The sequence below is a fragment of the Phycodurus eques genome, chromosome 2 (genome assembly GCF_024500275.1).
Source record: "Phycodurus eques isolate BA_2022a chromosome 2, UOR_Pequ_1.1, whole genome shotgun sequence".
Classification (NCBI taxonomy): domain Eukaryota; kingdom Metazoa; phylum Chordata; class Actinopteri; order Syngnathiformes; family Syngnathidae; genus Phycodurus; species Phycodurus eques.
In genome coordinates this window covers 43971867-43993414 of record NC_084526.1, presented here as the reverse complement: position 1 = coordinate 43993414, position 21548 = coordinate 43971867, and the positions used below count along the sequence as shown (strand labels likewise).

Genomic DNA, 21548 nt, shown 5'->3' with positions numbered 1-21548 from the left:
CCGGTGTTGTGCCAACTTATGTCTACACGGACTGGTGCGTGCGACTGCACTAAGATGACTCTTTGTGGAAAAAGGATCTCTGTGAAGCTTCGAGGCAGATTTTGCTTGAACTTTTTTTTGGAATCAAATTATTCGATTCATCGTTGCGGCCCTAGAGGCAAGTAGAACCTACAGTACTAGAGCCATGTAGGTATCGTGCAGTGGAAACAAGCCCAAGACTGTTGAGTCAGTAAAGCGTTCAAAATGTTTTAGGACTATCCATTTAAGACTCAATGGCTTTAAGATGTTACAATTAGCCACATGATCAAGCAAATTCTTAATGTTCAGAAAATTTACAAATAGGTTCATTGGGTCTGTCCCTAATGTAATCTGTCCATGGTTGAGTATCACAGAGAAAACATTCTAACAAAGTATCACTGTCTACTGTCTGTGTCTGACAATTCTTGTTGATCTCCGAGCTACTTTAACAACGGTGTGGATCAGATTGAGGGCTGAAGTCCTAGCTGGCTAATGTGTGGTTAGATCTGGAAATAGCCGAGCATTTGAATTATTCCTTTTCCCACTGAGTCTTGGTCTCCTTCACACAGCTATGTGTTTTTTTTTTTTTTTGGAAAGATTGAGGACAGGTTGCTGATCAGCAGAAACAGAAGATCAGATTAGTCTGAAGAGTTGAGTAGCTGGACACAAGTGAGGGGAGGTATTTAAGTAAGGGCAGGTATTTTAAGCCTTCGTAGTGGCTGCTGTGTCCTTCTGTTTGTTTTTCAAGATGAAAATAAAAAGCCTGATTCATGAAATGTTGACTTATCATATCGTCATTAAATTGTTGAAAGGTCGTACTGCCCTTTCATGGAGTTTGATGATGTGTTTTCATCCCTCTCTTTTGTTTCTTCCAGTCTATGAAAACAGTCTTTGAAATATCTCAGCGTCGCGGCGGCAGCAGCAGCCTGATGGATTGGGCAAATATTAGTACATTCTTGCATGTTGGGCGGCGAACTGCATATCAGATGATCTGCCAAACGTGACAGGGTCAAGGACGCTTTGGCCCTCTTTTGAAAGACATTCAACTTAATTAAGTCTCTGCCTTATACGCACTTATTTGCGCACATAAGCAAAACTGATAAGACATTTTTTCCTACCCTGCCTTTGAAGACAAAGGGCTCTCCTATGCAATATCTGTTTGTTTCATAAAGACACCTTTGTTCTCCTCTTTCCTGACCGAATAAGCTCCACGGTGAGGGAAACTCATGAGCCTCTCCAGCACTTGTAGACGTGAGCATGGCTAAGACCTGGGAAAAAAGCTAAAATGGCTTTGCTAGGTCCTTGCGATGATGGCTGGGGGATTTTTCCAAGTTGTCCTCTGTTCATTACACTCATCCGTCTTTCTCAAAACCGGACCGTTTCTCTTTGCTTTTCCACAGTCGTGCCATTTTGTGCTGATCCGTTTTATTGATAGTGGGCGTGCTTTTTTGAGTGGTCGCTTGTTGATGACATCGGGGCCACATTGAGAGAGGGTACTGTCTCGCAAATATGTGATGCAGTCGCATTGGAAGATGTGTGAGACCAAGTTCTGTTGAGGTGCACTTGGCACCTTGGTCGAGTGTCTCTGCTCCACATAGGTCAACAAACGTTTTCCTCAATCGATTATCTTTTAATAAATGAGACATTAACATGACGCTAACACTTCAACCTGCCTGTTTCCTCATTGATGGCACCGCAAAGGCTACTGCTGATGCTTTTTACATTTTCAAACCACAATTTGATCTTCCAGGATGATTTCAAAAGTTCATTTTGTTGCGCTACTCCAGTGGTGCCTCGACTCGATGAGCAACACCATTTCCGGATTTTTCGAGATATGAGTAGTCGCTTGAATGTTAGATATGAGCGCTCGACCATGGCCACGAATCGAACTCGACTCACTTCACAACAAGCAGCAGTTTGGCATGGAGTGAAATATTCTTCCAAAAAAGATTTTACTGTCAAAGGAAACATCAAACAAAGAGAATTCCACGCTGCGTATTTAAAACAACCGCAAACAACTTTGGATGTCTGCTAGCTTAATGCCAACCAATAATGCAAAATGCCACGGTGTGGAGTATTTATGCAACGGATTTGAAAAGAAATGGTGCAACAACGCATGGAGACAGACAGTGTAACAATACTCCGTGGGATCTATTCTGTATCCTTTGTGTAGAACCACTGATACGACTGCAGTTGACTGAGTCTCATATTCATTTTGTGTGTCTATCTGACTGTAATAACATGGCAAGGTAGTGCAGTAGAATTGCAGAGGTTTGTTGTTTACTCACTGGGATTTTGTGAGGGGAGATACTATCAGAGCTCAGGAAGTCAGTTGGCTAACGCCTTGTTGTTTATACTGAAAGGTCCATCCTGGGCCCCTGTGACCCACTGATTGTAACTTGTTTTTTTTTTGGAGGGAAAATAGCAAAGTCATTCAAACAATGTTCCAAGCTTTAAATAACAAAGGTGCGAGAGCTACCATCGTTAAAAATGTGTGTAGCGCACTTATCGGAAGTCTTTATCATCTTAATATATTTGTTAAACTGACATCAGAAAATCAAGCCAAAGATACAGCCCATTAACAGGAATGAAAAAATGGGCCATCTTGTCAGCCAGTATAGAATTTGTTCTTGCACATTTGTCCATCGAAATTCCTTTATTCAACATCACGTTTGCCCGTGTCGAGTTTTCTATCGCCTTCGTAGCGTCACGCATTAAACCCGCCGTTCTATTGGTCTTATGAAACCAATCATGAGCACGGTCCGCCGTCACAGGAAATAGCTGACAGCAGGAATGCTCCCGCTCTCCTCATGTGTCTCTATAGGACTCAGCCGCACTTCTGGTTGGTCGGCTTCTTCATACAACAACTTCCTGTAAACATGACATGCTACCGAGTGCCCTCCCATCCTCCATCTCTGATCTCTAAGGATCTCCTTTGGACCTCATTGTGCTGCAGAGCGATTGCTATGAGCTTTCCACATTGCATACAGTCGCTTGGGCATTAGGAAATGTGATTTCCATGAGTAATGGCCTCTTGTCTGAGAGTAGAACCGCTTTGTTTTGCCCTCACTGTGAAGTATGTTAACGCACAGCACACAACATCCATCCTTCCATTGTCTTCCGCTTTTTCAGGGTCTCGGGGGCAGAAGCCCAGACTTCCCTCTCCCCGGCCACTTTTGTCCACTCGGCATCCTTATCAGACGCCCAACTCATCTCGCTCCTCTCGATGCGGTCACCACCGTACCTGTAGATGAGGGTAGGAACGGAGATCTACCGGTAAATCGAGAGCTCGGCCTTTCGGGTCTTTTTCACAAGCACGTAACGTGCGCGTGTGATCTGGTGGGATTTGGCCATCAAAGTTCAACTGTGAACTCAGCTTTCATCAGAGATGGATTCTGTATCTTATAGTTTTTGCAAATAGCAGCTGGTATAGTAATGTCCTAAAAAATGTGTACATTTGTCATTTTCAACTCGAGCCACGCAGTTAGTCAGTGTCGTTCATGGCGTGTTTCATAGATGCATATCTGTAAAGAAGTTATTTTGCAATCCAAATCTCATCTCAGTCTTGTTTTTGGTTGCACAAAAGCACTAATAAAAAAACAAACAAACTCAAACGTCAAAGTCACTGTTCTGCTTGACATGTATCTTTTCACTAAAAAACTAGTCTCGGTCAAAAAAAAAACAAAAAAACTAGGTCTAAATTGTGTAACTCTGCTTATAAAACATCTGGCAGCGAATGAATTCAAATGTAAGACATTTTGTTTTGGCCTATCAATCGTTTGTAAAATGGAGGAAGATGCTGAACATGCTTTTGTGTTTGTCCACTAGGTGAGTGGGCGGGTTGCAGGCAAACATGACTGCCAACAAGAGTCCAAAGGCCGTGCCTCATGCAGGAGGGGGTAAAGCTCCACGGGATCCCCCCGACAGGTTCGTGATCCCTAGGATTCCTCGGCATGCTCTCATGATTTCAAAACTGTCTTTGGAACTGCTTCTTGGGATGCTACGAGTATTCGGTTTTACTCCTGGGAAACAACAGGTAACAACTGCCAATCATGATAAAGACTTGCAAATCTCTGGATCCTGGACAGGGGCCCCATCCAACTATTAACAGTAGCAAGCTGCAGCTTGTGTTAGCATGTCGCAAGCTGACGAGAGAAACAAGCTTCAGGAACGATACGGGATATCTTGCCTAGCTTGTCCGTCATCCTGTCATCCATTTTCTCGAGACTCTGAAGCTCTTTCAAACAGAAAGATAAAGTTACAGTGGTGGCAACAACTGTGAAATGTAATCTGTCAACAATCACACCAGCTTGAATACTGGCTGAGTTTTGGTTTGCAAAAAAAAACAACGATTGGAGCTTACAGTGAAAGCAGTGTTCCTTGTGGCCATTAAACATGCCTGTAGTTGATGCTCATACTTGAGGGTTTTACCTCCTTGCTAGCCCACTTGTCTATCATGCCGGAGTCTTGGGTTTGAGTTTGGGCCATTGTTGGTTGGCTTTTTAGCCTGGTCTGTCAAAATGAACAATCATTCTTGAAGGTTGAGCACAAATATGTTGGGATGCTTGGTGATCAATACATTTTTTCGAAATCTTTTTTCAGTTTGATTTATTCTTTGTGTGGGAACCAACCCAGAAAATGCTTATTGGCAGTTTATGGTTGCGTATTAAAGATTATTTTGTGTTTAAAAAACAAATTATAAATAATTTATCCATCCATCCATTTTCTGAGCCGCTTCTCCGCACGCGGGTCGCGGAGCGTGCCGGAGCCTATCCCGGCTGTCATCGGGCAGGAGGCGGGGTACGCCCTCAACTGGTTGCCAGCCAATCGCAGGGCACATACAAACAAACAACCATTCGCACTCACAGTCACACCGACGGGCAATTTAGAGTCTCCGACTCACGCATGTTTTTGGGATGTGGGAGGAAACCGGAGTGCCCGGAGAAAAGCCACGCAGGCACGGGGAGAACATGCAAACTCCACACGGGCGGGGCCGGGGATCGAACCCCGCTCCTCAGAACTGTGAGGCTGACGCTCTAACCAGGCGTCCACCGTGCCGCCTATAAAAAAAATTCTATTTTTATAATTATAATGGGCGCCAATTACCCAGAGATTTTCGCTATTTCCAGTCCGGCCCGGTCCCTATCCTCTGCAAATAGCTGTTGTCCACTGTACTTAATATACTGTATTGGTACAGCTTGCCGGCTGGATCTTGCTTCATACCCAAAAACGTTTTGTTGTGAAAGCTCATGTGATACGACGACATTTATGATTGGCTGTTATATTTGTGACATTGTAACACCGTTCGCCTCCTTTTCAAATTTCGAATTGCAAAAAACATGAAAACTAGTTGCGGTACGCTGCACACTGTGTTTCAGTTCAGTGGCGTTTAGCCGCGTTGCTTGTTGTGTGACAGGCCTAAATGTAACTGTAACTTTTTGGAATAACTTTTGCAAAAAGCCAAACTAAAACAAAAATGGGCATAGAATTTAATTCTTGCCGCACTAAGGTCTAGTGAAGTATATTGAGTCTTTTGAATAATGTCCTGCATGACGGTGGGCTGAACCTTTTCATGCAACTTTAAAGGCATATGTTTCCTAAAAATGATGGTTCAGTATGACCTCAGTTGACCTGAGTTTCCACTGTACTTGGATTATAAGTTTGGCTCACTTGAGGTGGCAAACCACACTCGGTGTAATTATATGCGACCGTAAAAGGATGTGGTTGCTTAATGTACACGCACTATTATTGTGCCGAGTCATGTTGTATTTTAGGTTTGCTTAGCAATGTTGAATTTGAGTCATGTGACTTACTAGTGCATGTGTGTAAACACAAATTTCCTGATCAAAACCTTAAAATTGGTCGATTTTCACATCAGTCGCAGCGCCTTAGTCAATTATTCAGTTCAATTGTGTGTTTAAAGAGCAAAAGTCTTTTCACGTAGATGATATGTCAGTGTACCTTTTTCAAATACAATAAGCAGTTTGCATCCTAAATAGGATATTGTGAATTTCTGTAAGAAAATACAGTATGTAGTTAGAGCTTGGCCATTTGAAGGCATGTAATGATCACGGAAAAAACATATGTACATATAGTTTGAGTTTATTAATTTAATACTGTAGTCAGGTAAAATCAATGACACAAATGGATCTTTTATAGTATAAATTGAGATTTTGTGAACATTCTGCTTGGTACTGAGGAAGTACTCTAAGTAACTTGTTATTGTTAGCCTTAACACATTCACTGCCATTGACGGCTTTAGAAGTCAACTATCCATGTTAACTGGGAAGGCTGGCAGTGAATGAGTTAATGATGTCAAAGTGTATATGAAGCCTGTGACCAAACTGTACCTATTTTTAACATATGCAACCCTAGTGATGATAAACAGCATAGAAAATTAATGACTTGATATCATATATGCCACCTTGTTCGGCTCATATTTTCCTTAATGCCCATAAGATGATGACATCAGATTGTTAAGCAGTCTCTGTGTTTCTGGGACACAACTCCAAATTGTTCCCATTCCTGTGGTGAAATGAGACAATAACGTCAAATTAAAGGACCCAAAAGGTAAATTTTCGTCGTGATGAAGTTAATCATCAACGCTACAGATGTGAGTGAGTCTACGTGTCTGGTTACTTCTTAAACACCCCCATTAATATTTAGCTTCTGCTCCTCTGTTGCTTCCCATGGTAGCCACGTGATTTGGTCGTTTAGTTTGGAACGTTTCCAAGAACGCAGTCCGACTTACTTTAAAATACATTCTTTTATCCCCCTTTGACTCTAATGCAAACATGTCTTCTGTTGGATCTGATGGTGGTCTTCATCAAACGAATTTGTCATGCGTACTATTTATTATCATGAGAATAAATAATCAAGGAGAGGGCAATTTATAGATTATTTCGCATTGATTTGGTCTGACAAGGCATTTTCTGAGATTTATTGTATAAACGTAGATTTCTTTTTCAAGAGCTCATTTAAGCAACAGACAGGTTTCAATGTGTTTAAAAAGTCTTCCACCCTGGAGCACGAGGATCGAAACCAGGGAAGGGCAGACAGGTGTGAGGAGAGATTTGTCCCAACCTGTATTGTTGGATCGCAGTCCATCAGGTCCCAGCTTCCTCCTCCCACGTTGCTTGTTATTCTACCCTACGCTGTGACATCAGATCTCGTAAGGCTCCACTTTCGCAATGCTTACCAAGCTCCCAAGTCATGATAACGTTCCCTAACAATTATGAGTCGTAAGGTGTGAGGTAAGAGCTCTGTCTACAGGGAAAGTTTGTCTCTCTGACAAGCCTAAAATGTGGCATTGTGAGAAAGTGACTGGCCCAGGCAGCATTGGAATAAGCATCTAGTATCACTTAACTGCAAGGATCTATTCAGCTTTGGACAGGAGAGGATCGAGAAGGACGCTTACAGGTAAAACCCATCATACGTTTGATTACATTTTGACATACTGTAGTTTACTGTGTGAGGTCTACTGAACTATTGAGATCAGGATAAATCTATGCTGGCATTGTAATGTTTTATTTTGGATAGTATTTCACACTCATAATTCCAGATGCTGACGAGTTTGCTGTGACTATTCAAAAAAATATTGGAAATGAAATGAAAATGTTAGATTCACTGATTCTGTAGCTCATTGACTTCTTCCACATCTGTGGTTGATTACTTGCCTGTATTTGTAAGGAATGTTGTTACCAGCATAACTCAAACTGCAAAAACGATTTCTAAAGCTTTCTGGAAGGGTTCACGATTCAAGATTCAAGATTAACTTTGTCTCACGGTGAGAAATTTGTCCTGGGCCTTTCGCCCACGCTTCAGCCACAGCAAAAAACATACAATGCAACGCAATAACAAACATACAGTAGATATGCACATCCATATAATACAAGGTTTCAGAAAGGACAAAAAAAAAAAAAAAAACATAGATAAAAAATACATACATACAGACTGTACATAACATCTAATGAAGGCAATAAAGTGCTAAAATTAGAATAAGTAAAAGTTACTAACCAGTGCATCTGACCTGTAGTCTTATTGGAACTTATTTCAAATCTTGTTCACTACTTCACCGAGCAATTGTAGATGTGCCGCTCCATCAAAACTCACTCGAGTTCTGCTTACCTTTTGACTTTGACGGTGTGTTTCAGTCTTCGCATGAATGTTGCGGATCGTTGCCCAGCCTAGCTGCCAAGTCATGGGTGCAAACCTTGGTATGGTGGAGTGGTAGTAGGTCAAATAACCACACTGTTAAGTCTAACTGGGCGAAATTCACAACTGCCTGTTCGTAGACACGTTTTCTGAAATGGACAGTTCATAAAATGTTGTTGTTGTGTAATGTCACTCAGTAGGTGAGTAGGCACTGGAGAGACAACTATTTTTATACAATCAATTAAAAAGTCAATCATTTCCATAAATGGTGCCCTTACAAACCATTCAAACTTTTAAAACTCTTGAATCTCGAAAAAAGTTTTCTGTGTCCTTGAATCTTTCTCACAAGTAGAAGGAAGGAAAAGTCTACCTAATCTATCAATGGTATTTGGCACTCAACTGAGTTCTCTTGTGAATAAAATATTAGAAATACTTGAATTGCTTTTTCATTATCTCTTTTTAGGTGCCAGTCTGCTTCCCCTTGCCCTGTTCTGTCCGGTGGCCAGAGTCCGAGTGAGCAAACTCTACCTGGTGACGGGAAGAACTATCAGAAACAGAGCAGGTACCTCAGGACAGACGGACGGTTTTTGGTACGTGCTGGCTGGAACAGCAAGACCACAAGCTTTGGCAGTGGACCATCCCTCACAGGTGATATTGAGTCGCAACGGCGGCTCACAAAGTCGAAGAGCATCAGTTGCCTGGACAACCGTCTCTCCATCTATAAGCCTCAAGCTAATGAGTATTGTGAAGGTCAAGACGCCCAGGAGCAAAAGGAGAACCAAGGGGGTGTTCCTCCATCGGGGGGACTGAACGGTCGACCCCTGAGTTGGAGTACACTGTCACTGGGGTCTCTCTCGAACCAAGGTCACAAGCGCGCCCTTTCTGTCAGCAGGCCAGTATCGGGTGTTCTTCCCACCACAGTCCGCAAAAAGATCTCAGAATGGGAATGCAGGAGGGTCTCTCTACCTAGGATGAGCTTGTGTTTGGATAAAAGGCCAGGACGAGAGCGCATCGGAGGCAGTGAGGGCTGCCCAAGCTTGCTCTCTTCCCCCTGTAGCGAGAAAGCATTTGACTTCAAGGCGATTCGCAGGATGAGCACAGCTTTTTCAGAATGCTCTTACACAGAGACCGAGGAAGAGGAAGGCGCTTCCGACAAAGACGGCTTAGGCCGCTTCCAGAAAAGGATAAGTAAGACTGAGTCATCGGGGGCATTTGTGCGCTCCCTGTCTGCTCGTAAGGAGACCTCGGCGGTCCTCAACAGGATACAAAAGATAGAGCAAGCCCTGAAGGACAATCCTAGCCCACCTCCTCCACGCTATCTGAGTAACTGCTACGCTTCAGACAAGACGAGACAAAAATCTTTTGTGATTGGCGAGGACTTTGACAGCACATGCGCCAGCAAGCGCAGTAGTATTTGCTCTGTGGCCACGGAACCAGATACTGTGTTGGTGCCTGACAAGTTTGCAAAACACAGACAAAGGCTCAGCGTGGCTTCAATCAGGTCTGTGAGCCCGGAACCGGCCAGCCAACAGACATCTGCTGGACCTCCCATCAACCCCCTACCGAAACCCAAGCGAACGTTTGAGTACGAGGCCAAACGTGAGCAGAAGGGCACGTTATCGGTGAATGGACTCCATCCAGCCTGTGAGTCTCCCCCACCCTTGCCCTCGACCCCAGCACCCAGCACCACACGGGCGGCGAAGTCGGTGGGCAGCGCCTCCGGCCCAACACAAGACAGGTGAGATGAGGATCTTTTAGCATTTGCGTTCCTGTGCGCTCATATGTCCTTAAAGACCCTGTAAAGGGAATTCCGAGATTTGTTTCAAAATACATTGTACGTAATCGCTGAAAACGGGTGGGAAGACTGAGAACTGTAGTACTCAATTGTGGTGATATGACGTTACACGGTTTTTCATCATTTCGGTTTTCCAGATTTTTGGGGGATGGCTAAAACGGTGTCGCTTGACGCACTTTGGAGTTCAAGATGAGTCTCTCCTCTCCTCCCCCACTATATGAGAGCTTGAGCGGCTTTGTTTGTTTGATTATCCGGCGTAACTGGAATGTGCAGTTAGTTAGCTAGCTATGCCTACACCCCGAAAATACTTTTTCCCGTCGGATAGGCCACTGGCACGGCCGCTTTAGAGCGCCTCATCGTCCGCTGTGAGTGCAGTGGTGAGAAAGGCTGAAATGAAGAGATGAAAAGAAGGGGAAAAAGAGAAAAAGAAGTCTGACTTGATAGCCAGAACGTGGACCAGGTCTTGGGGCTGGTCTGGCCGCTCGAGAGTGCTTTTTTTTCAGCCCCGAGTGCAGGAAAGTCACGGTGAGAAAGGCTGAAGCGCCAGGGGAGTCACAATTGACAGCTAGCGTGTGGACCGGGGCTTCGGGCTGGCATGACAGCTTGAGAGCGCCTCGTTGTTGCAGTTTGGAGAAGGCCCACGACGATCCAGTTGGATATACTCCGGCCACCGGAGGCTTTAAATGGATACGTTTTCGTGGCTCCAACACGTACTGTAGTGACAGTATGTGTAGGCATAAGTAAAATGCTGGACGAAGTAGCATCCATTTTTCAGGTCGTAGGAGAGGTATTTGATTGACAGTTGAGTGGGGCGTGGTTTCAGTGCATGCAGTGGACACGCTCACAGCGTTTGGAGCCTCATTAAATATAATGTGCAATTGTTTTTAAATCATTAAAATTGGACAGGGTTATTAGCAACACTCTTCTCTGTGGTGTGTCTAATTTAGAAGACATTTATTGTTACTTTACAGGGACTTTCCGCTTGATTGATTTGAGCGATTTGTTTCCAATGATGTTATGGCATTTTTGCAACTAGTAGCTTGCAGCTTTTTAGCGTGGCTGAGAGTGTTTGGCTACACTTGCTATTATAGAGCTTACCATCAATACTGGGGGTTTTGTCAGGAATTTGCAGACTTTGTACTCGGTTCTTCAAATACAAATTGCAAATTGCACTTATTCTCACTTACACTGCATTTGAAAATGTAGACATTTGTCAACTTAATTGAAACAAGCAGCACGGTTTATTCGGGAACAACCTATGAAATCTGAGACTGGACTTTTTTCTTACCTCTTAGGATCAGATGTTGTCTTTTGAGAGGGTGGGGCTTTTTCAGATTGTCCCTAATGTGAAATCGTTCATCCCTTGCACTATGTTTAACATTCCTGTGGTTTGACCAATTTCAGACCAAGCTTAAAAGCCACGAGCTTTCGGCAGTGCCATACTGTCCATGTAGATCCTAGCGCTAATGCACCACAAACACAGCCATAATGTGAACATCAATGTGCAATGAATACTCAGAAATAGAAGTAAATATCCACATGACACTGATTACGGATTTGTCTGGTGAGTTTGTTTCATATTTCCGTTAGCATTTGCTGATTAAGGCTTTTTTGAGGAATTTGCTGAATTTGTAAGTACTAAAAGTTGAGCCTTTGTCTGCCTTCTTCTGTGATGATGAACTTTTTCTATTTGCTTCTATCTGTACTTATTAAGAATCCACCCATTTACAATCAGCCTAATTTGACTTTCTTTTTGTTTAGAGAGCCTTGCGAATCAGAGGATGCTGCAAACCTCCCGTCGTCACACCCCTCTTTGCCCACAGAGAATGGCACACTAACCGCAGAGACGCAGCAGAGTCAACCCAATCCCAAAAGCACTTTAGAAGAGAATGCGTATGAGGACATAATAGGTAAGCATACTTGGAGGGAAAGTCTCCATTTCCTACTAATTACACTTTTGATTGAAACATCTTCTCATGAGCTCACCGCCTGTGGGAGGGGCCAAGGGGGTCGGGCGCGTACTGAGCTCGGTGGCGGCCCGAGGCAGCGTCCTTGGCGGTCTGATCCCCGGCTACCGAAGCTGGCTGTAGGGACGTGGAATGTCACCACTCTGGCAGGGAAAGAGCCCGAGCCGGTGTGCGAGGTTGAGAGGGTCCGACTAGATATCGTCGGCCTTACCTCCGCACACAGCTTGGGCTCCGGTACCAGTCCTCTTTTCTACTGTGGAGTTGCCCATGGTGAGAGGCGTCGAGCAGGTGTGGGCATACTTATTGCCACCCCGACCCGGTGACTGTGCGTTTTGGTTTATCTCGGTGGAGGAGAGGGTAGCCTCCCTCCGCCTTCGGGTGGGGTGACGGGTCTTGACTGTTGTCTGTGTCTATGCACCAAACAGCAGTTCAGTAGTAGAGTAGTAGTAGTAGAGTAGTAGCTTCCGCTGGTGACTTCCTCATTCTGCTGGGACGTCAATGCTCACGTGGGCAATGACACTGAGACCTGGAGAGGCATGATTGGGAGGAATGGCCGCCCCCCATCCATAACCCAAGTGGTGTTCTGTTATTGGATTTCCGGATTGTCCATAACGAACACTGGCCACTCGGGTGAAGAGAGGGGCGGAGCTGTTAAACGATCACCGCCTGCTGGTGAGTTGCCTCCCATGGTGGTTGAAGATGCCGGCCTGACTTGGAATACCCAAACGTATAGTGAGGGTCGGTTGGAGAGATCTGGCAGAGTCCCCTGTCAGAAGGAGCTTCAACTCCTACCTCCGACAGAACTTCGCCCACGTCCTGGGGGAGGCAGGGGACATTGAGTTCGAGTGGACCATGTTCCTTGCCTCCATTTTTGAGACGGATGACCGGAGCTGTGGCCGTAAGGTTGTCGATGCCTGTTGCGGCGGCAATACCCGAACCTGTTGGTGCACACCTACCTGGTGAGGTGTGCCGGGCACGTCCCGCAGGGCGGAGGTCCCGGGGATGACCCAGGACACGCTGGAGAGACTGTTTCTCTCGGCTGGCCCGGGAACGCCTTGGGATCCCCCGGAAGAGCTGGACGAAGTGACTGGGGAGAGGGAAGCCTGGACTTCCCTGCTTAAGCTGCTGCCCCCGCGGCCCGACGTTGTATAAGCAGAGGAAAATGGATGGCTGGAACATATGTCAAATAAATTGTAAGTGTATCTAATTGACAGTTGTTGAGTGTTATGTATAAAACAGAATACAACAGACCCTCCTTCTTCCAGAAGGAGATAATGTGCTAGTCCTTGTCGGGTTTGTCCCTGCTCCAGCATTTGTGCTGTGTAGTGGTGTGACGCATACAGCAAATGGGTCAGCATGGAAGTGGTCTTTGAAGCCCTTTTTGGTTTTTGTTTGCAGTTTACATTGGACAATCAAACGAGAAGTGAATAACACTTTGCAATCAGTAACTTTGACTTTCTCTCTGCCTATGAAAACAAGAGTTGAAGATCTTACATGGATGTTGAGTAGTTTACTGTAAACTGCACGGAGTCATTACTTTTGAGATCATGTGTCCATGAAATGCTGGACATGTTGAAGCCAAATTCCTTTCCACAAGCAAATGCCCGCAGGCCTTCTGCCCATTCTCATTGTCAGCTCCCATGGGCATACTTAATGTGCTGGAAATGAGTGTCAGCGTGAGTAAAGCTTGGCGTGGAATAGCATAAATAATGTGTCTCATGATGAAACTGTGATATGAAGTTCAGTTTAAAAAAACAAACAAAAAAAACAAACAAAAAAAAAAAGCTGCTTGCATGGTAAATCCTCATTAAAATCCAAATATGGGTGACATGTTTTGATACACGTTATATCCCAGGATTATATTGTTGATTTTATTTCATGTTCTTTTTCAATGACTGATCAGTACTGTGCTCATCAGCAGTTCACTGAAGCTGATAATGTGTTGTACTCTTCTAGAGTGCGTAAGAACATTGAAATTCCAACAAAGGGCCCCGTTGTTTGCCAGGTTGTGTGGAGTTCGCAGCACAGAGTGGCCATTTACCAATGTCTTTTTCCCCCCTCAAAAAAGACCATTTTCAAACATCAATGCTGTATTTTACAGGCCAGACGATCCATCTTTGAAGCATCTTTTGCTTAAAGGTCCTAAAGTGAAAATAAATGTCATGTAACTGACATACAAACACCATAAAGAAGAGTGTTGTTAACAACCCTGCCAAATTTGAATGTTAAAATTAAATTGCCAAGTATAAAAAAAATGAGCCTTCAAAATGGTGGAAAAATCAAGATATTCTCTTTGCTCTTAAAAGCTGCTGGCATGTCTGCTGAAGCAGCGGAAATCACACCCCGCTCAACTGTCAGTTGTCAATCAAATACCACTTCTAAGACCTGGAAAAATGGATGATTCTTCATCCAGCATCTTTCTCATGCCAACACAAAAGTGTCCATTACATGATTGAGCCGCAAAAATATATCCGCTTGAAGCCTCTGGAATAATTCCAGCCACCAGTAGGATCTATGGGAAGCCCCAGTCCATAAACTGGCCGTCAAGTCGGAAGTCTTTATTTTTTTTTTCTTATAATTTTTTTTTGGTGATGTGTGTGCACTCACGGCCGACAACGAGGCGCGCTAAAGTGGTGTCGACATTGCTAGCTAGCTAACCGCTCAAAAGTTCTTAAATTCTAGGGGTGAGATGCGAGTCAGGCTGGATTCCAAATTGTGTCATGTGGTGCTGTTCAGCCATGGCCCAAAAAATAAATATATATATATATATCAGGAAAACTGAAATGGTGAAATCAGTTGAACGCTATAGCTTTATACAAGCCCAATTCCAATGAAGTTGGGACGTTGTGTTAAACATAAATAAAAACAGAATACAATGATTTGCAAATTATGTTCAACCTATATTTTATTGAATACACTACAAAGACAAGATATTTCATGTTCAAACTGATAAAGTCTAAAAGCTTTGTAGGTGGAATTCTTTCCCATTCTTGCTCGATGTACAGCTTCAGCCATTCAACAGTCCGGGGTCTCCGTTGTCGTATTTTATGCTTCATAATGCGCCACGCATTTTCAATGGGAGACAGGTCTGGACTGCAGGCAGGCCAGTCAAGTACCCGCACTCTTTTACGACGGAGCCACGCTGTTGTAACACATGCAGAATGTGGTTTGGCATTGTCTTGCTGAAATAAGAAGGGGCGTCCATGAAAAAGACGTCGCTTGGATGGCAGCATATGTTTCTCCAAAACCTGTATGTACCTTTCAACATTAATTGTGCCGTCACAAATGTGTAAGTTACCCATGCCATTGGCACTAACACAACCCCATACCATCACAGATGCTGGCTTTTGAACTTTTCGTCCATAACAATCCGGATGGTTCTTTTCCTCTTTGGCCCGGAGGACACGACGTCCACAATTTCCAAAAACAATTTGAAATGTGGACTCGTCGGACCACAGAAGACTTTTCCACTTTGCGTCAGTCCATCTTCGATGAGCTCAGGCCCAGAGAAGCCGGCGGCGTTTCTGGGTGTTGTTGATTAATGGCTTTTGGTTTGCATAGTAGAGTTTCAAGTTGCACTTCCGGATGTAGCGCCGAACTGTATTTACTGACATTGGTTTTCTGAAGTGTTCCTGAGCCCACGCGGCGATATCCTTTACACATCGATGTCGGCTTTTTGATGCAGTGCCGCCTGAGGGATCGAAGGTCACAGGCTTTCAATGTGGGTTTTCGGCCTTGCCGCTTACATGCAGTAATTTCTCCAGATTCTCCGAACCTTTTGATGATATTATGGACCCTAAATGATGAAATCCCTAAATTCCTTGGAATTGTACGTTGAGGAACATTGTCCTTAAACTGTTGGACTATTTTCTCACGCACTTGTTGACAAAGAGGTGAACCTCGCCCCATCTTTGCTTGTGAAAGACTGAGCAATTCAGGGAAGCTCCTTTTTCTACCCAATCACGGCACCCACCTGTTCCCAATGAGCCTGTTCACCTGTGGGATGTTCCAAACAGGTGTTTGATGAGCATTCCTCAACTTTCTCACTTTGTCTTTTTTGCCACCTATCCCAGCTTTTTTGGAACGTGTTGCAGCCATCAAATTCGGACTCAATGATTATTTGCGAAAAACAATCAAGTTGATCAGTTTGAACATGAAATATCTTGTCTTTGTCGTGTATTCAATTCAGTATAGGTTGAACATGATTTGCAAATCATTGTATTCTGTTTTTATTTATGTTTAACACAATGTCCCCACTTCTTTGGAATTGTTGTCAGTCTTTGCATGTTATTAGTAACATGTATAATGTGTTCAGAAACAAATATTTGAATCCACTTTCAAGTGTCCTATAAGACACCTACAAGAAAGTCTCTGCTTTTCTGGCCTGCGCTAATGTCCACACTCCTCATGTGGACATTAGAATGTAAATCAGTTGTGTTCCTGCTGTGGCTGTGTTGCAGTTGCATCACTGAGATAGGAAGGCCAGACAAGTGTAATGTATTCATGACGTGTCAACTGGGAAATCGTTGAAGCAGAAGACGAATCACATACTTTACAACACCGATGCTGTGATTGAGTTGATTTTAATGACACGCTAATGTGTTACCGTCATTGACATGCGTTTCTGCTTAGACTCTTGAAGGCTTTTAACTAGTGCTATTGAGCGTGTTATGGTGTTATTTTATCGATACTATTGTCCGCCACCCAATGTGGTTGGTTAATGAGATTCCAGTCAGAATGTGTTCAGGAAGGACAACCTAAATGTTGTGCGCACTGCTGCTAAATGTACTATTTTGTCATGCACAATCGGTTTCTATACTGTCGCGTGTCCATTTCATTGGGTAAGCTGATACAGTCATCATAGTTTGTTCAGTGCCTCACCCTGGCTGGAGATTCCATTGTGTACACAGAGATGTTCAATCACAGAGCGGAGTTGAGGTGTGTCCACCCCTCTGCGTTATACTGTGTGTTGGAGTGCAGTAAATAGTACCCTGCAGTACATTAGCTGCTCCACAGACGTATAATTTTCCCAGCAGGCTCTCATTACACAACTGCTTCAGTTTAATGGAGTTCCTGCACAGCACGGGGTCGTGCAAGCCTTTCTTATTCTGCTTAACCCTGATGATACACACAAAAGGTCATTCAGGAAAGCAAATCTTCGATATGTTGTTTCTGCTCTCCACTCGAAGTTTAAAAGTGAGCCATAAAATAACAGAAAATAGATCTGGAGGCAGGTTAACGGTAAACACACTCTACACACACTCATTGTTTGACATCCTCCTGAGTTCATGTGTTTCCCCTCTGGAAGTAGCTAAACACCTATTTGATAGCTATATTATGTTCCTTTCCCTTGTAGGAGAGCTTTCCATTTCTTTCTTTTCAAGTTGCAAGGTCTGAAATTTAAAAGAAGTTAGCACTGGCCCATCCTATTTTATTGTATCCATTTACAAGTTCAGAGGTTGAACTACTATATTACGGTGGAGCAGCAATTCCACGTAGGAGCTCTTCACCTTTGATGTACCGCTTAAGGCTTAGGAACTCGTAGTAATCTGTGGGATCCTACGATTCCCTTCGGTTATCTGCTTACAAGTTACGTTGAATGTTTAGAGAATGGAGAATACTGTCTTAAGTTTATATCGATAGCTAAGTAAAATACTGTTTCTCTGCAGAAGTTCACGTGCTGTATTTTACCTGATACAGCAGAGGCACTTGAGTCTCGGCTGCTATGGTTCTGAGAAGCCAGGACGTGTACATGACATACTGTATATTACTTTTATGCAATCACCAGTACCGGGTTTTTGGCAAAATGCACTTGTGGAGTCATGTGTGTTTTTCTTCCGAAATGTTGACTTGTCAACCACGTAGATCATGTACCAAAGGCTACTTTCACACGGCAGTCTTTAAGAAACATTCTCATTCAGACAGCTTTTTTTTGTGTGCAGCTGTTCAAGTTTAAAACCTATGTCGGCTACAGCTGACGTCTTTGAACAGACGCGCATATAAAAAAGCAACACAATGTCTTACTGGACTGCTTACTTTATGTATTGATCCTTCATACTGATGTTGCATTTAGGACTCGTTTAGGTTGAAGCGTCCCTTATTCGATCTGGAAAAGTGTGGCTTATGTTGCATACGCTGACATCGCCAATACATCTTGTTGATGGAATGATCCGCATTGGCTTTGTGAATGTGCATAGCAATGTCTTTGTCGATTTCTGTCTGAAAGGCACAGCTGACAAAATCCAGACTCTGCTGTCAAGGTTCTAGAGCTGGATAGATACGGTAGCTCGACAGATAAATAGCCATCCATCCATCCATTTTCTGAGCCGCTTCTCCTCACGCGGGCCGCGGGCGTGCCGGAGCCTATCCCGGCTGTCGTCGGGCAGGAGGCGGGGTACGCCCTCAACTGGTTGCCAGCCAATCGCAGGGCACATACAAACAAACAACCATTGGCACTCACAATACAGGAAATTTAGAGTCTTCAATGAACCTACCGCGCATGTTTTTGGGATGTGGGAGGAAACCGGAGTGCCCGGAGAAAACCCACGCAGGCACGGGGAGAACATGCAAACTCCCCACAGGCTGGGGACGGGGATTGAACTCGGGTCTTCAGAACTGTGAGGCGGACGCTCTAACCAGTCGGCCGCCGATAGATAAATAGATACACACACATATATAGAGATATAGCTATATATCTCTGTATATATAGATATATATAGAGATGAATACTGTATGCCTCTTTTAACTTGGTGATATTTCATATTCACTCAATTTCAGCTAGATTTTTTTTTTTTTTTACCTCAACCCCTACGAGAAATATCTTATTGCCAACTGTGTCTTGTTACCGAGTTGGTGTTAAGAAGGTAATGTACACTGGGTTTGAGTTCTTTTCCTCTAAAAGCAGCTGCTTGTCTCCGCCAAAAACAACACGTTGAGAGCTTTCAGAGTCAACCCAAACAATAAAAGTTGCGGCTTGGTAAGCTAAACAATGAGCGTAGACCGCCAGATGTAGCTGTACAATACTAACGATACTGCGAAGTGAAGTGAAAATTGAGATCGTGGTTAGAATGCAATTATCGTTGTTTACATCAATGGCCCGTTCTTTCGTTGCAATATCAACGTTCTATGCGCAAGAAGCTTGTTTAATTTTGTTATATTCTGAACGCTGGACAAACATCTGATTTACCATCTCGCAGGAAAGGAAATGACTTATCCAAATGTCTTATCAAACAAAGAAATCTCGATGAAGATGAGTCTCATCTTCCTCAGTGGAGCAGACGGTTTGCGCGCCCGGACGGTGACTCGTCAGCTTCAGCTCGGCTCATCGGGTTCTGTTGGGCCCAGTGCCAACAGCAACTGTTTTGAAAAAGCGAGATCCAACTGGGAATGACCTTTGACTTACCTTTCTTTCCTCCTTGCCTTACACACAAACCAGAGTAAAATCCTCCGGTGCTTCCGACACCTCTTTGCTGTCCTTTTGACCGCACAGTTTGCTCTCTCTTTTGGACTCCTCCCCTGAGTCGGTTTATCGCAATTTAAGATATACTGAACCTAAAAATCCCGTCCACAGAGAAGGAGAACCCATACGAAGATGTTGACCTAAAACGGAGGAGTTTGGGTCGGAAGACTTGTCATTTGGAGAGCAGCAGATCTTGGACTGCCATGGATCGGAAGCACAACTCTCCACCTCAGGTAAGCCCGAGGCTGAATGCCGCAGGCCTTTCTAGCCCATTTTTAGCCCATGCTCGAGCACCCCTAAACTAAATCACAGAACCATTCGAATTTGAGATTATTGTTTTGTTTTGCTGTATATGTCATTTTTAAATCATCTCCAAAGTGGTTGCTTCCACCCAATCCCTCCCGCCTACGGGATACTGCGGACCGGGCTCCGAGCACACGATTTGCTCAGAGTTATATGCTGCCTTCCATTGATATACAGTCATGGATTAAGTGCCTTGCTTAAACCAAGATATATGGAACAATTCTTAACTTCTGCCACTCGGTACCAACACTCTCTTATCAGTACCATTCCTCGTTTTTGCTGCATTTAATCATAGCTCGCTGTTTATGTTGTTCGGTAGCTGACGTTTTTTCTCGCGAGGAAACGTTTCAGGCGGACAGAGACGGCACAACTGTCCTCGGTTTGAATCGGAATTCGAGAAGCTGGCTGTTGTGTCATGTGCATGTGTTAACATTAAAGCCGAGGTGCTACTGGCAAACTCACTGACTGGATGGATGCACATTAACATTGGAAGACCAATTAGAGAAGGAGGAGCTAAGAGAGGATTCTATATATAGTATTAGTTTTAGTACGCAACAGTATTCACAAAAGTCCATTTTTGTTCATGTGTTTTACATGTCGTGCATTCCATTTCATGTAAAAGTCCCAGAAAAAAGTCCAAGGTCCATTTTGTGTATTTTTAGTTCTCACTTTGGTTTGGGCTGGTTTACTCCAGAAACCAAATGCTGTTTATGTGTATGTAGAGGTGCTTCTGTATCAAAATGTGTTGTCTTATCCCAGAATTTAATAGAGTTACAATATGTTGGTGTTCTAAATTCAATCCATTTCTTTTTTTGCTGTGGCTCAACGTTGAATGGTTTAGTCATAGACTTTCCCAAAAAGTGTTTTGCTTCTCTTTCACAGAAATTGCATTCAAATGTACAAAACATTGAAATTGATCTCGCCCAGCTGAGTGCTCAGCACTCCTAAATCTCTGATCCAAGAATCGCCCCCGTTTATGGGATTGTCACCTTTAAGAATACATACACAATGTCTACTGTAATATTAAAAGGTTTAAAACTATGGATTTGGAATCCTTATCCTTCAAATAATCTCATATAAAAAAAAAAAAAACATCATCAAAATCTCAAGTCTCATATTTTGTGTCTGATCAAAGTTTTGACTTGCGAGATCACTGTGATAAATGTTGGCTAATATTGCAGTTAATAGACTTGGCTAGTTGCAATTTGAAAGTCCTCATCATTTCATATTCTGCCCTGTGTTTAGTTGCCGTCCAAACCCAGCAGTCAGTCCCTTCGCATCATGAGCGCCGCCGACCGGAAGAGCCAGCGGGTGTCACAGTTGTCCAAACGTCACAGCCACGATGAAACGCTGCTCCTCCCCCACACGGGTGTATCAGCTTCCTCTTGTGGCCCGCTGGATGATAGCCTTTGCAGAACCAGTGATAACCTGGGCTCACACAGGCATTGGCGGATTCCCAAGGTACACATCGCTGGATCCAACACAAACATCTCCGCTCAGCCCTCAACTTGTGTTCCCTTCCGGGCTTGTAGGATTCTTAGAATGCTTTGGTTTAGCGCAGCGGTTTCCAAAGAGCGAGGCACGCCAGATGACTCAGTGGAAGGCACAGAGGCATAAGAAAAAATGCAGAAAAAAATACAGATATTCATTGAAAAATATAACCCGCATAGCTTCTACACATCAGGTCGATGTTCAAGGCAAGACGGATTGATGTTTCCTTTCTTCAGTGAGAGAGGAGAGGAGAGGAAAGGAGAGGAGCGCACCGAACGAGTCGGCCCAAACCGATTCCACTGTTGCGCAGTGTGCGGGGCTCGGCAACTGGTTTTCATTAGTGGCCAACTGTCAGACACTA

The 21548-nt window shown here is 43.9% G+C and overlaps 1 protein-coding gene across 3 annotated transcripts in view; it reads left to right on the top strand.

Annotated features, from left to right (window-relative positions):
* The window catches only part of dennd2b (DENN domain containing 2B), a 59059-nt gene that overhangs the window by 14780 nt on the left and 22731 nt on the right, over positions 1-21548 (top strand). For 2 of the 3 annotated variants that reach the window (XM_061670932.1, XM_061670933.1), the window contains exons 2-6: positions 3847-3945; positions 8636-9910; positions 11729-11877; positions 19505-19626; positions 20942-21157. In XM_061670932.1, coding sequence (XP_061526916.1) covers positions 3872-3945; positions 8636-9910; positions 11729-11877; positions 19505-19626; positions 20942-21157 — 1836 coding nt within the window. In that variant the 5' untranslated portion in view covers positions 3847-3871. Of the gene's footprint in view, positions 1-3846; positions 3946-7343; positions 7438-8635; positions 9911-11728; positions 11878-19504; positions 19627-20941; positions 21158-21548 lie in introns of those variants that run through there. The other variant, XM_061670934.1, reaches the window with a different exon arrangement.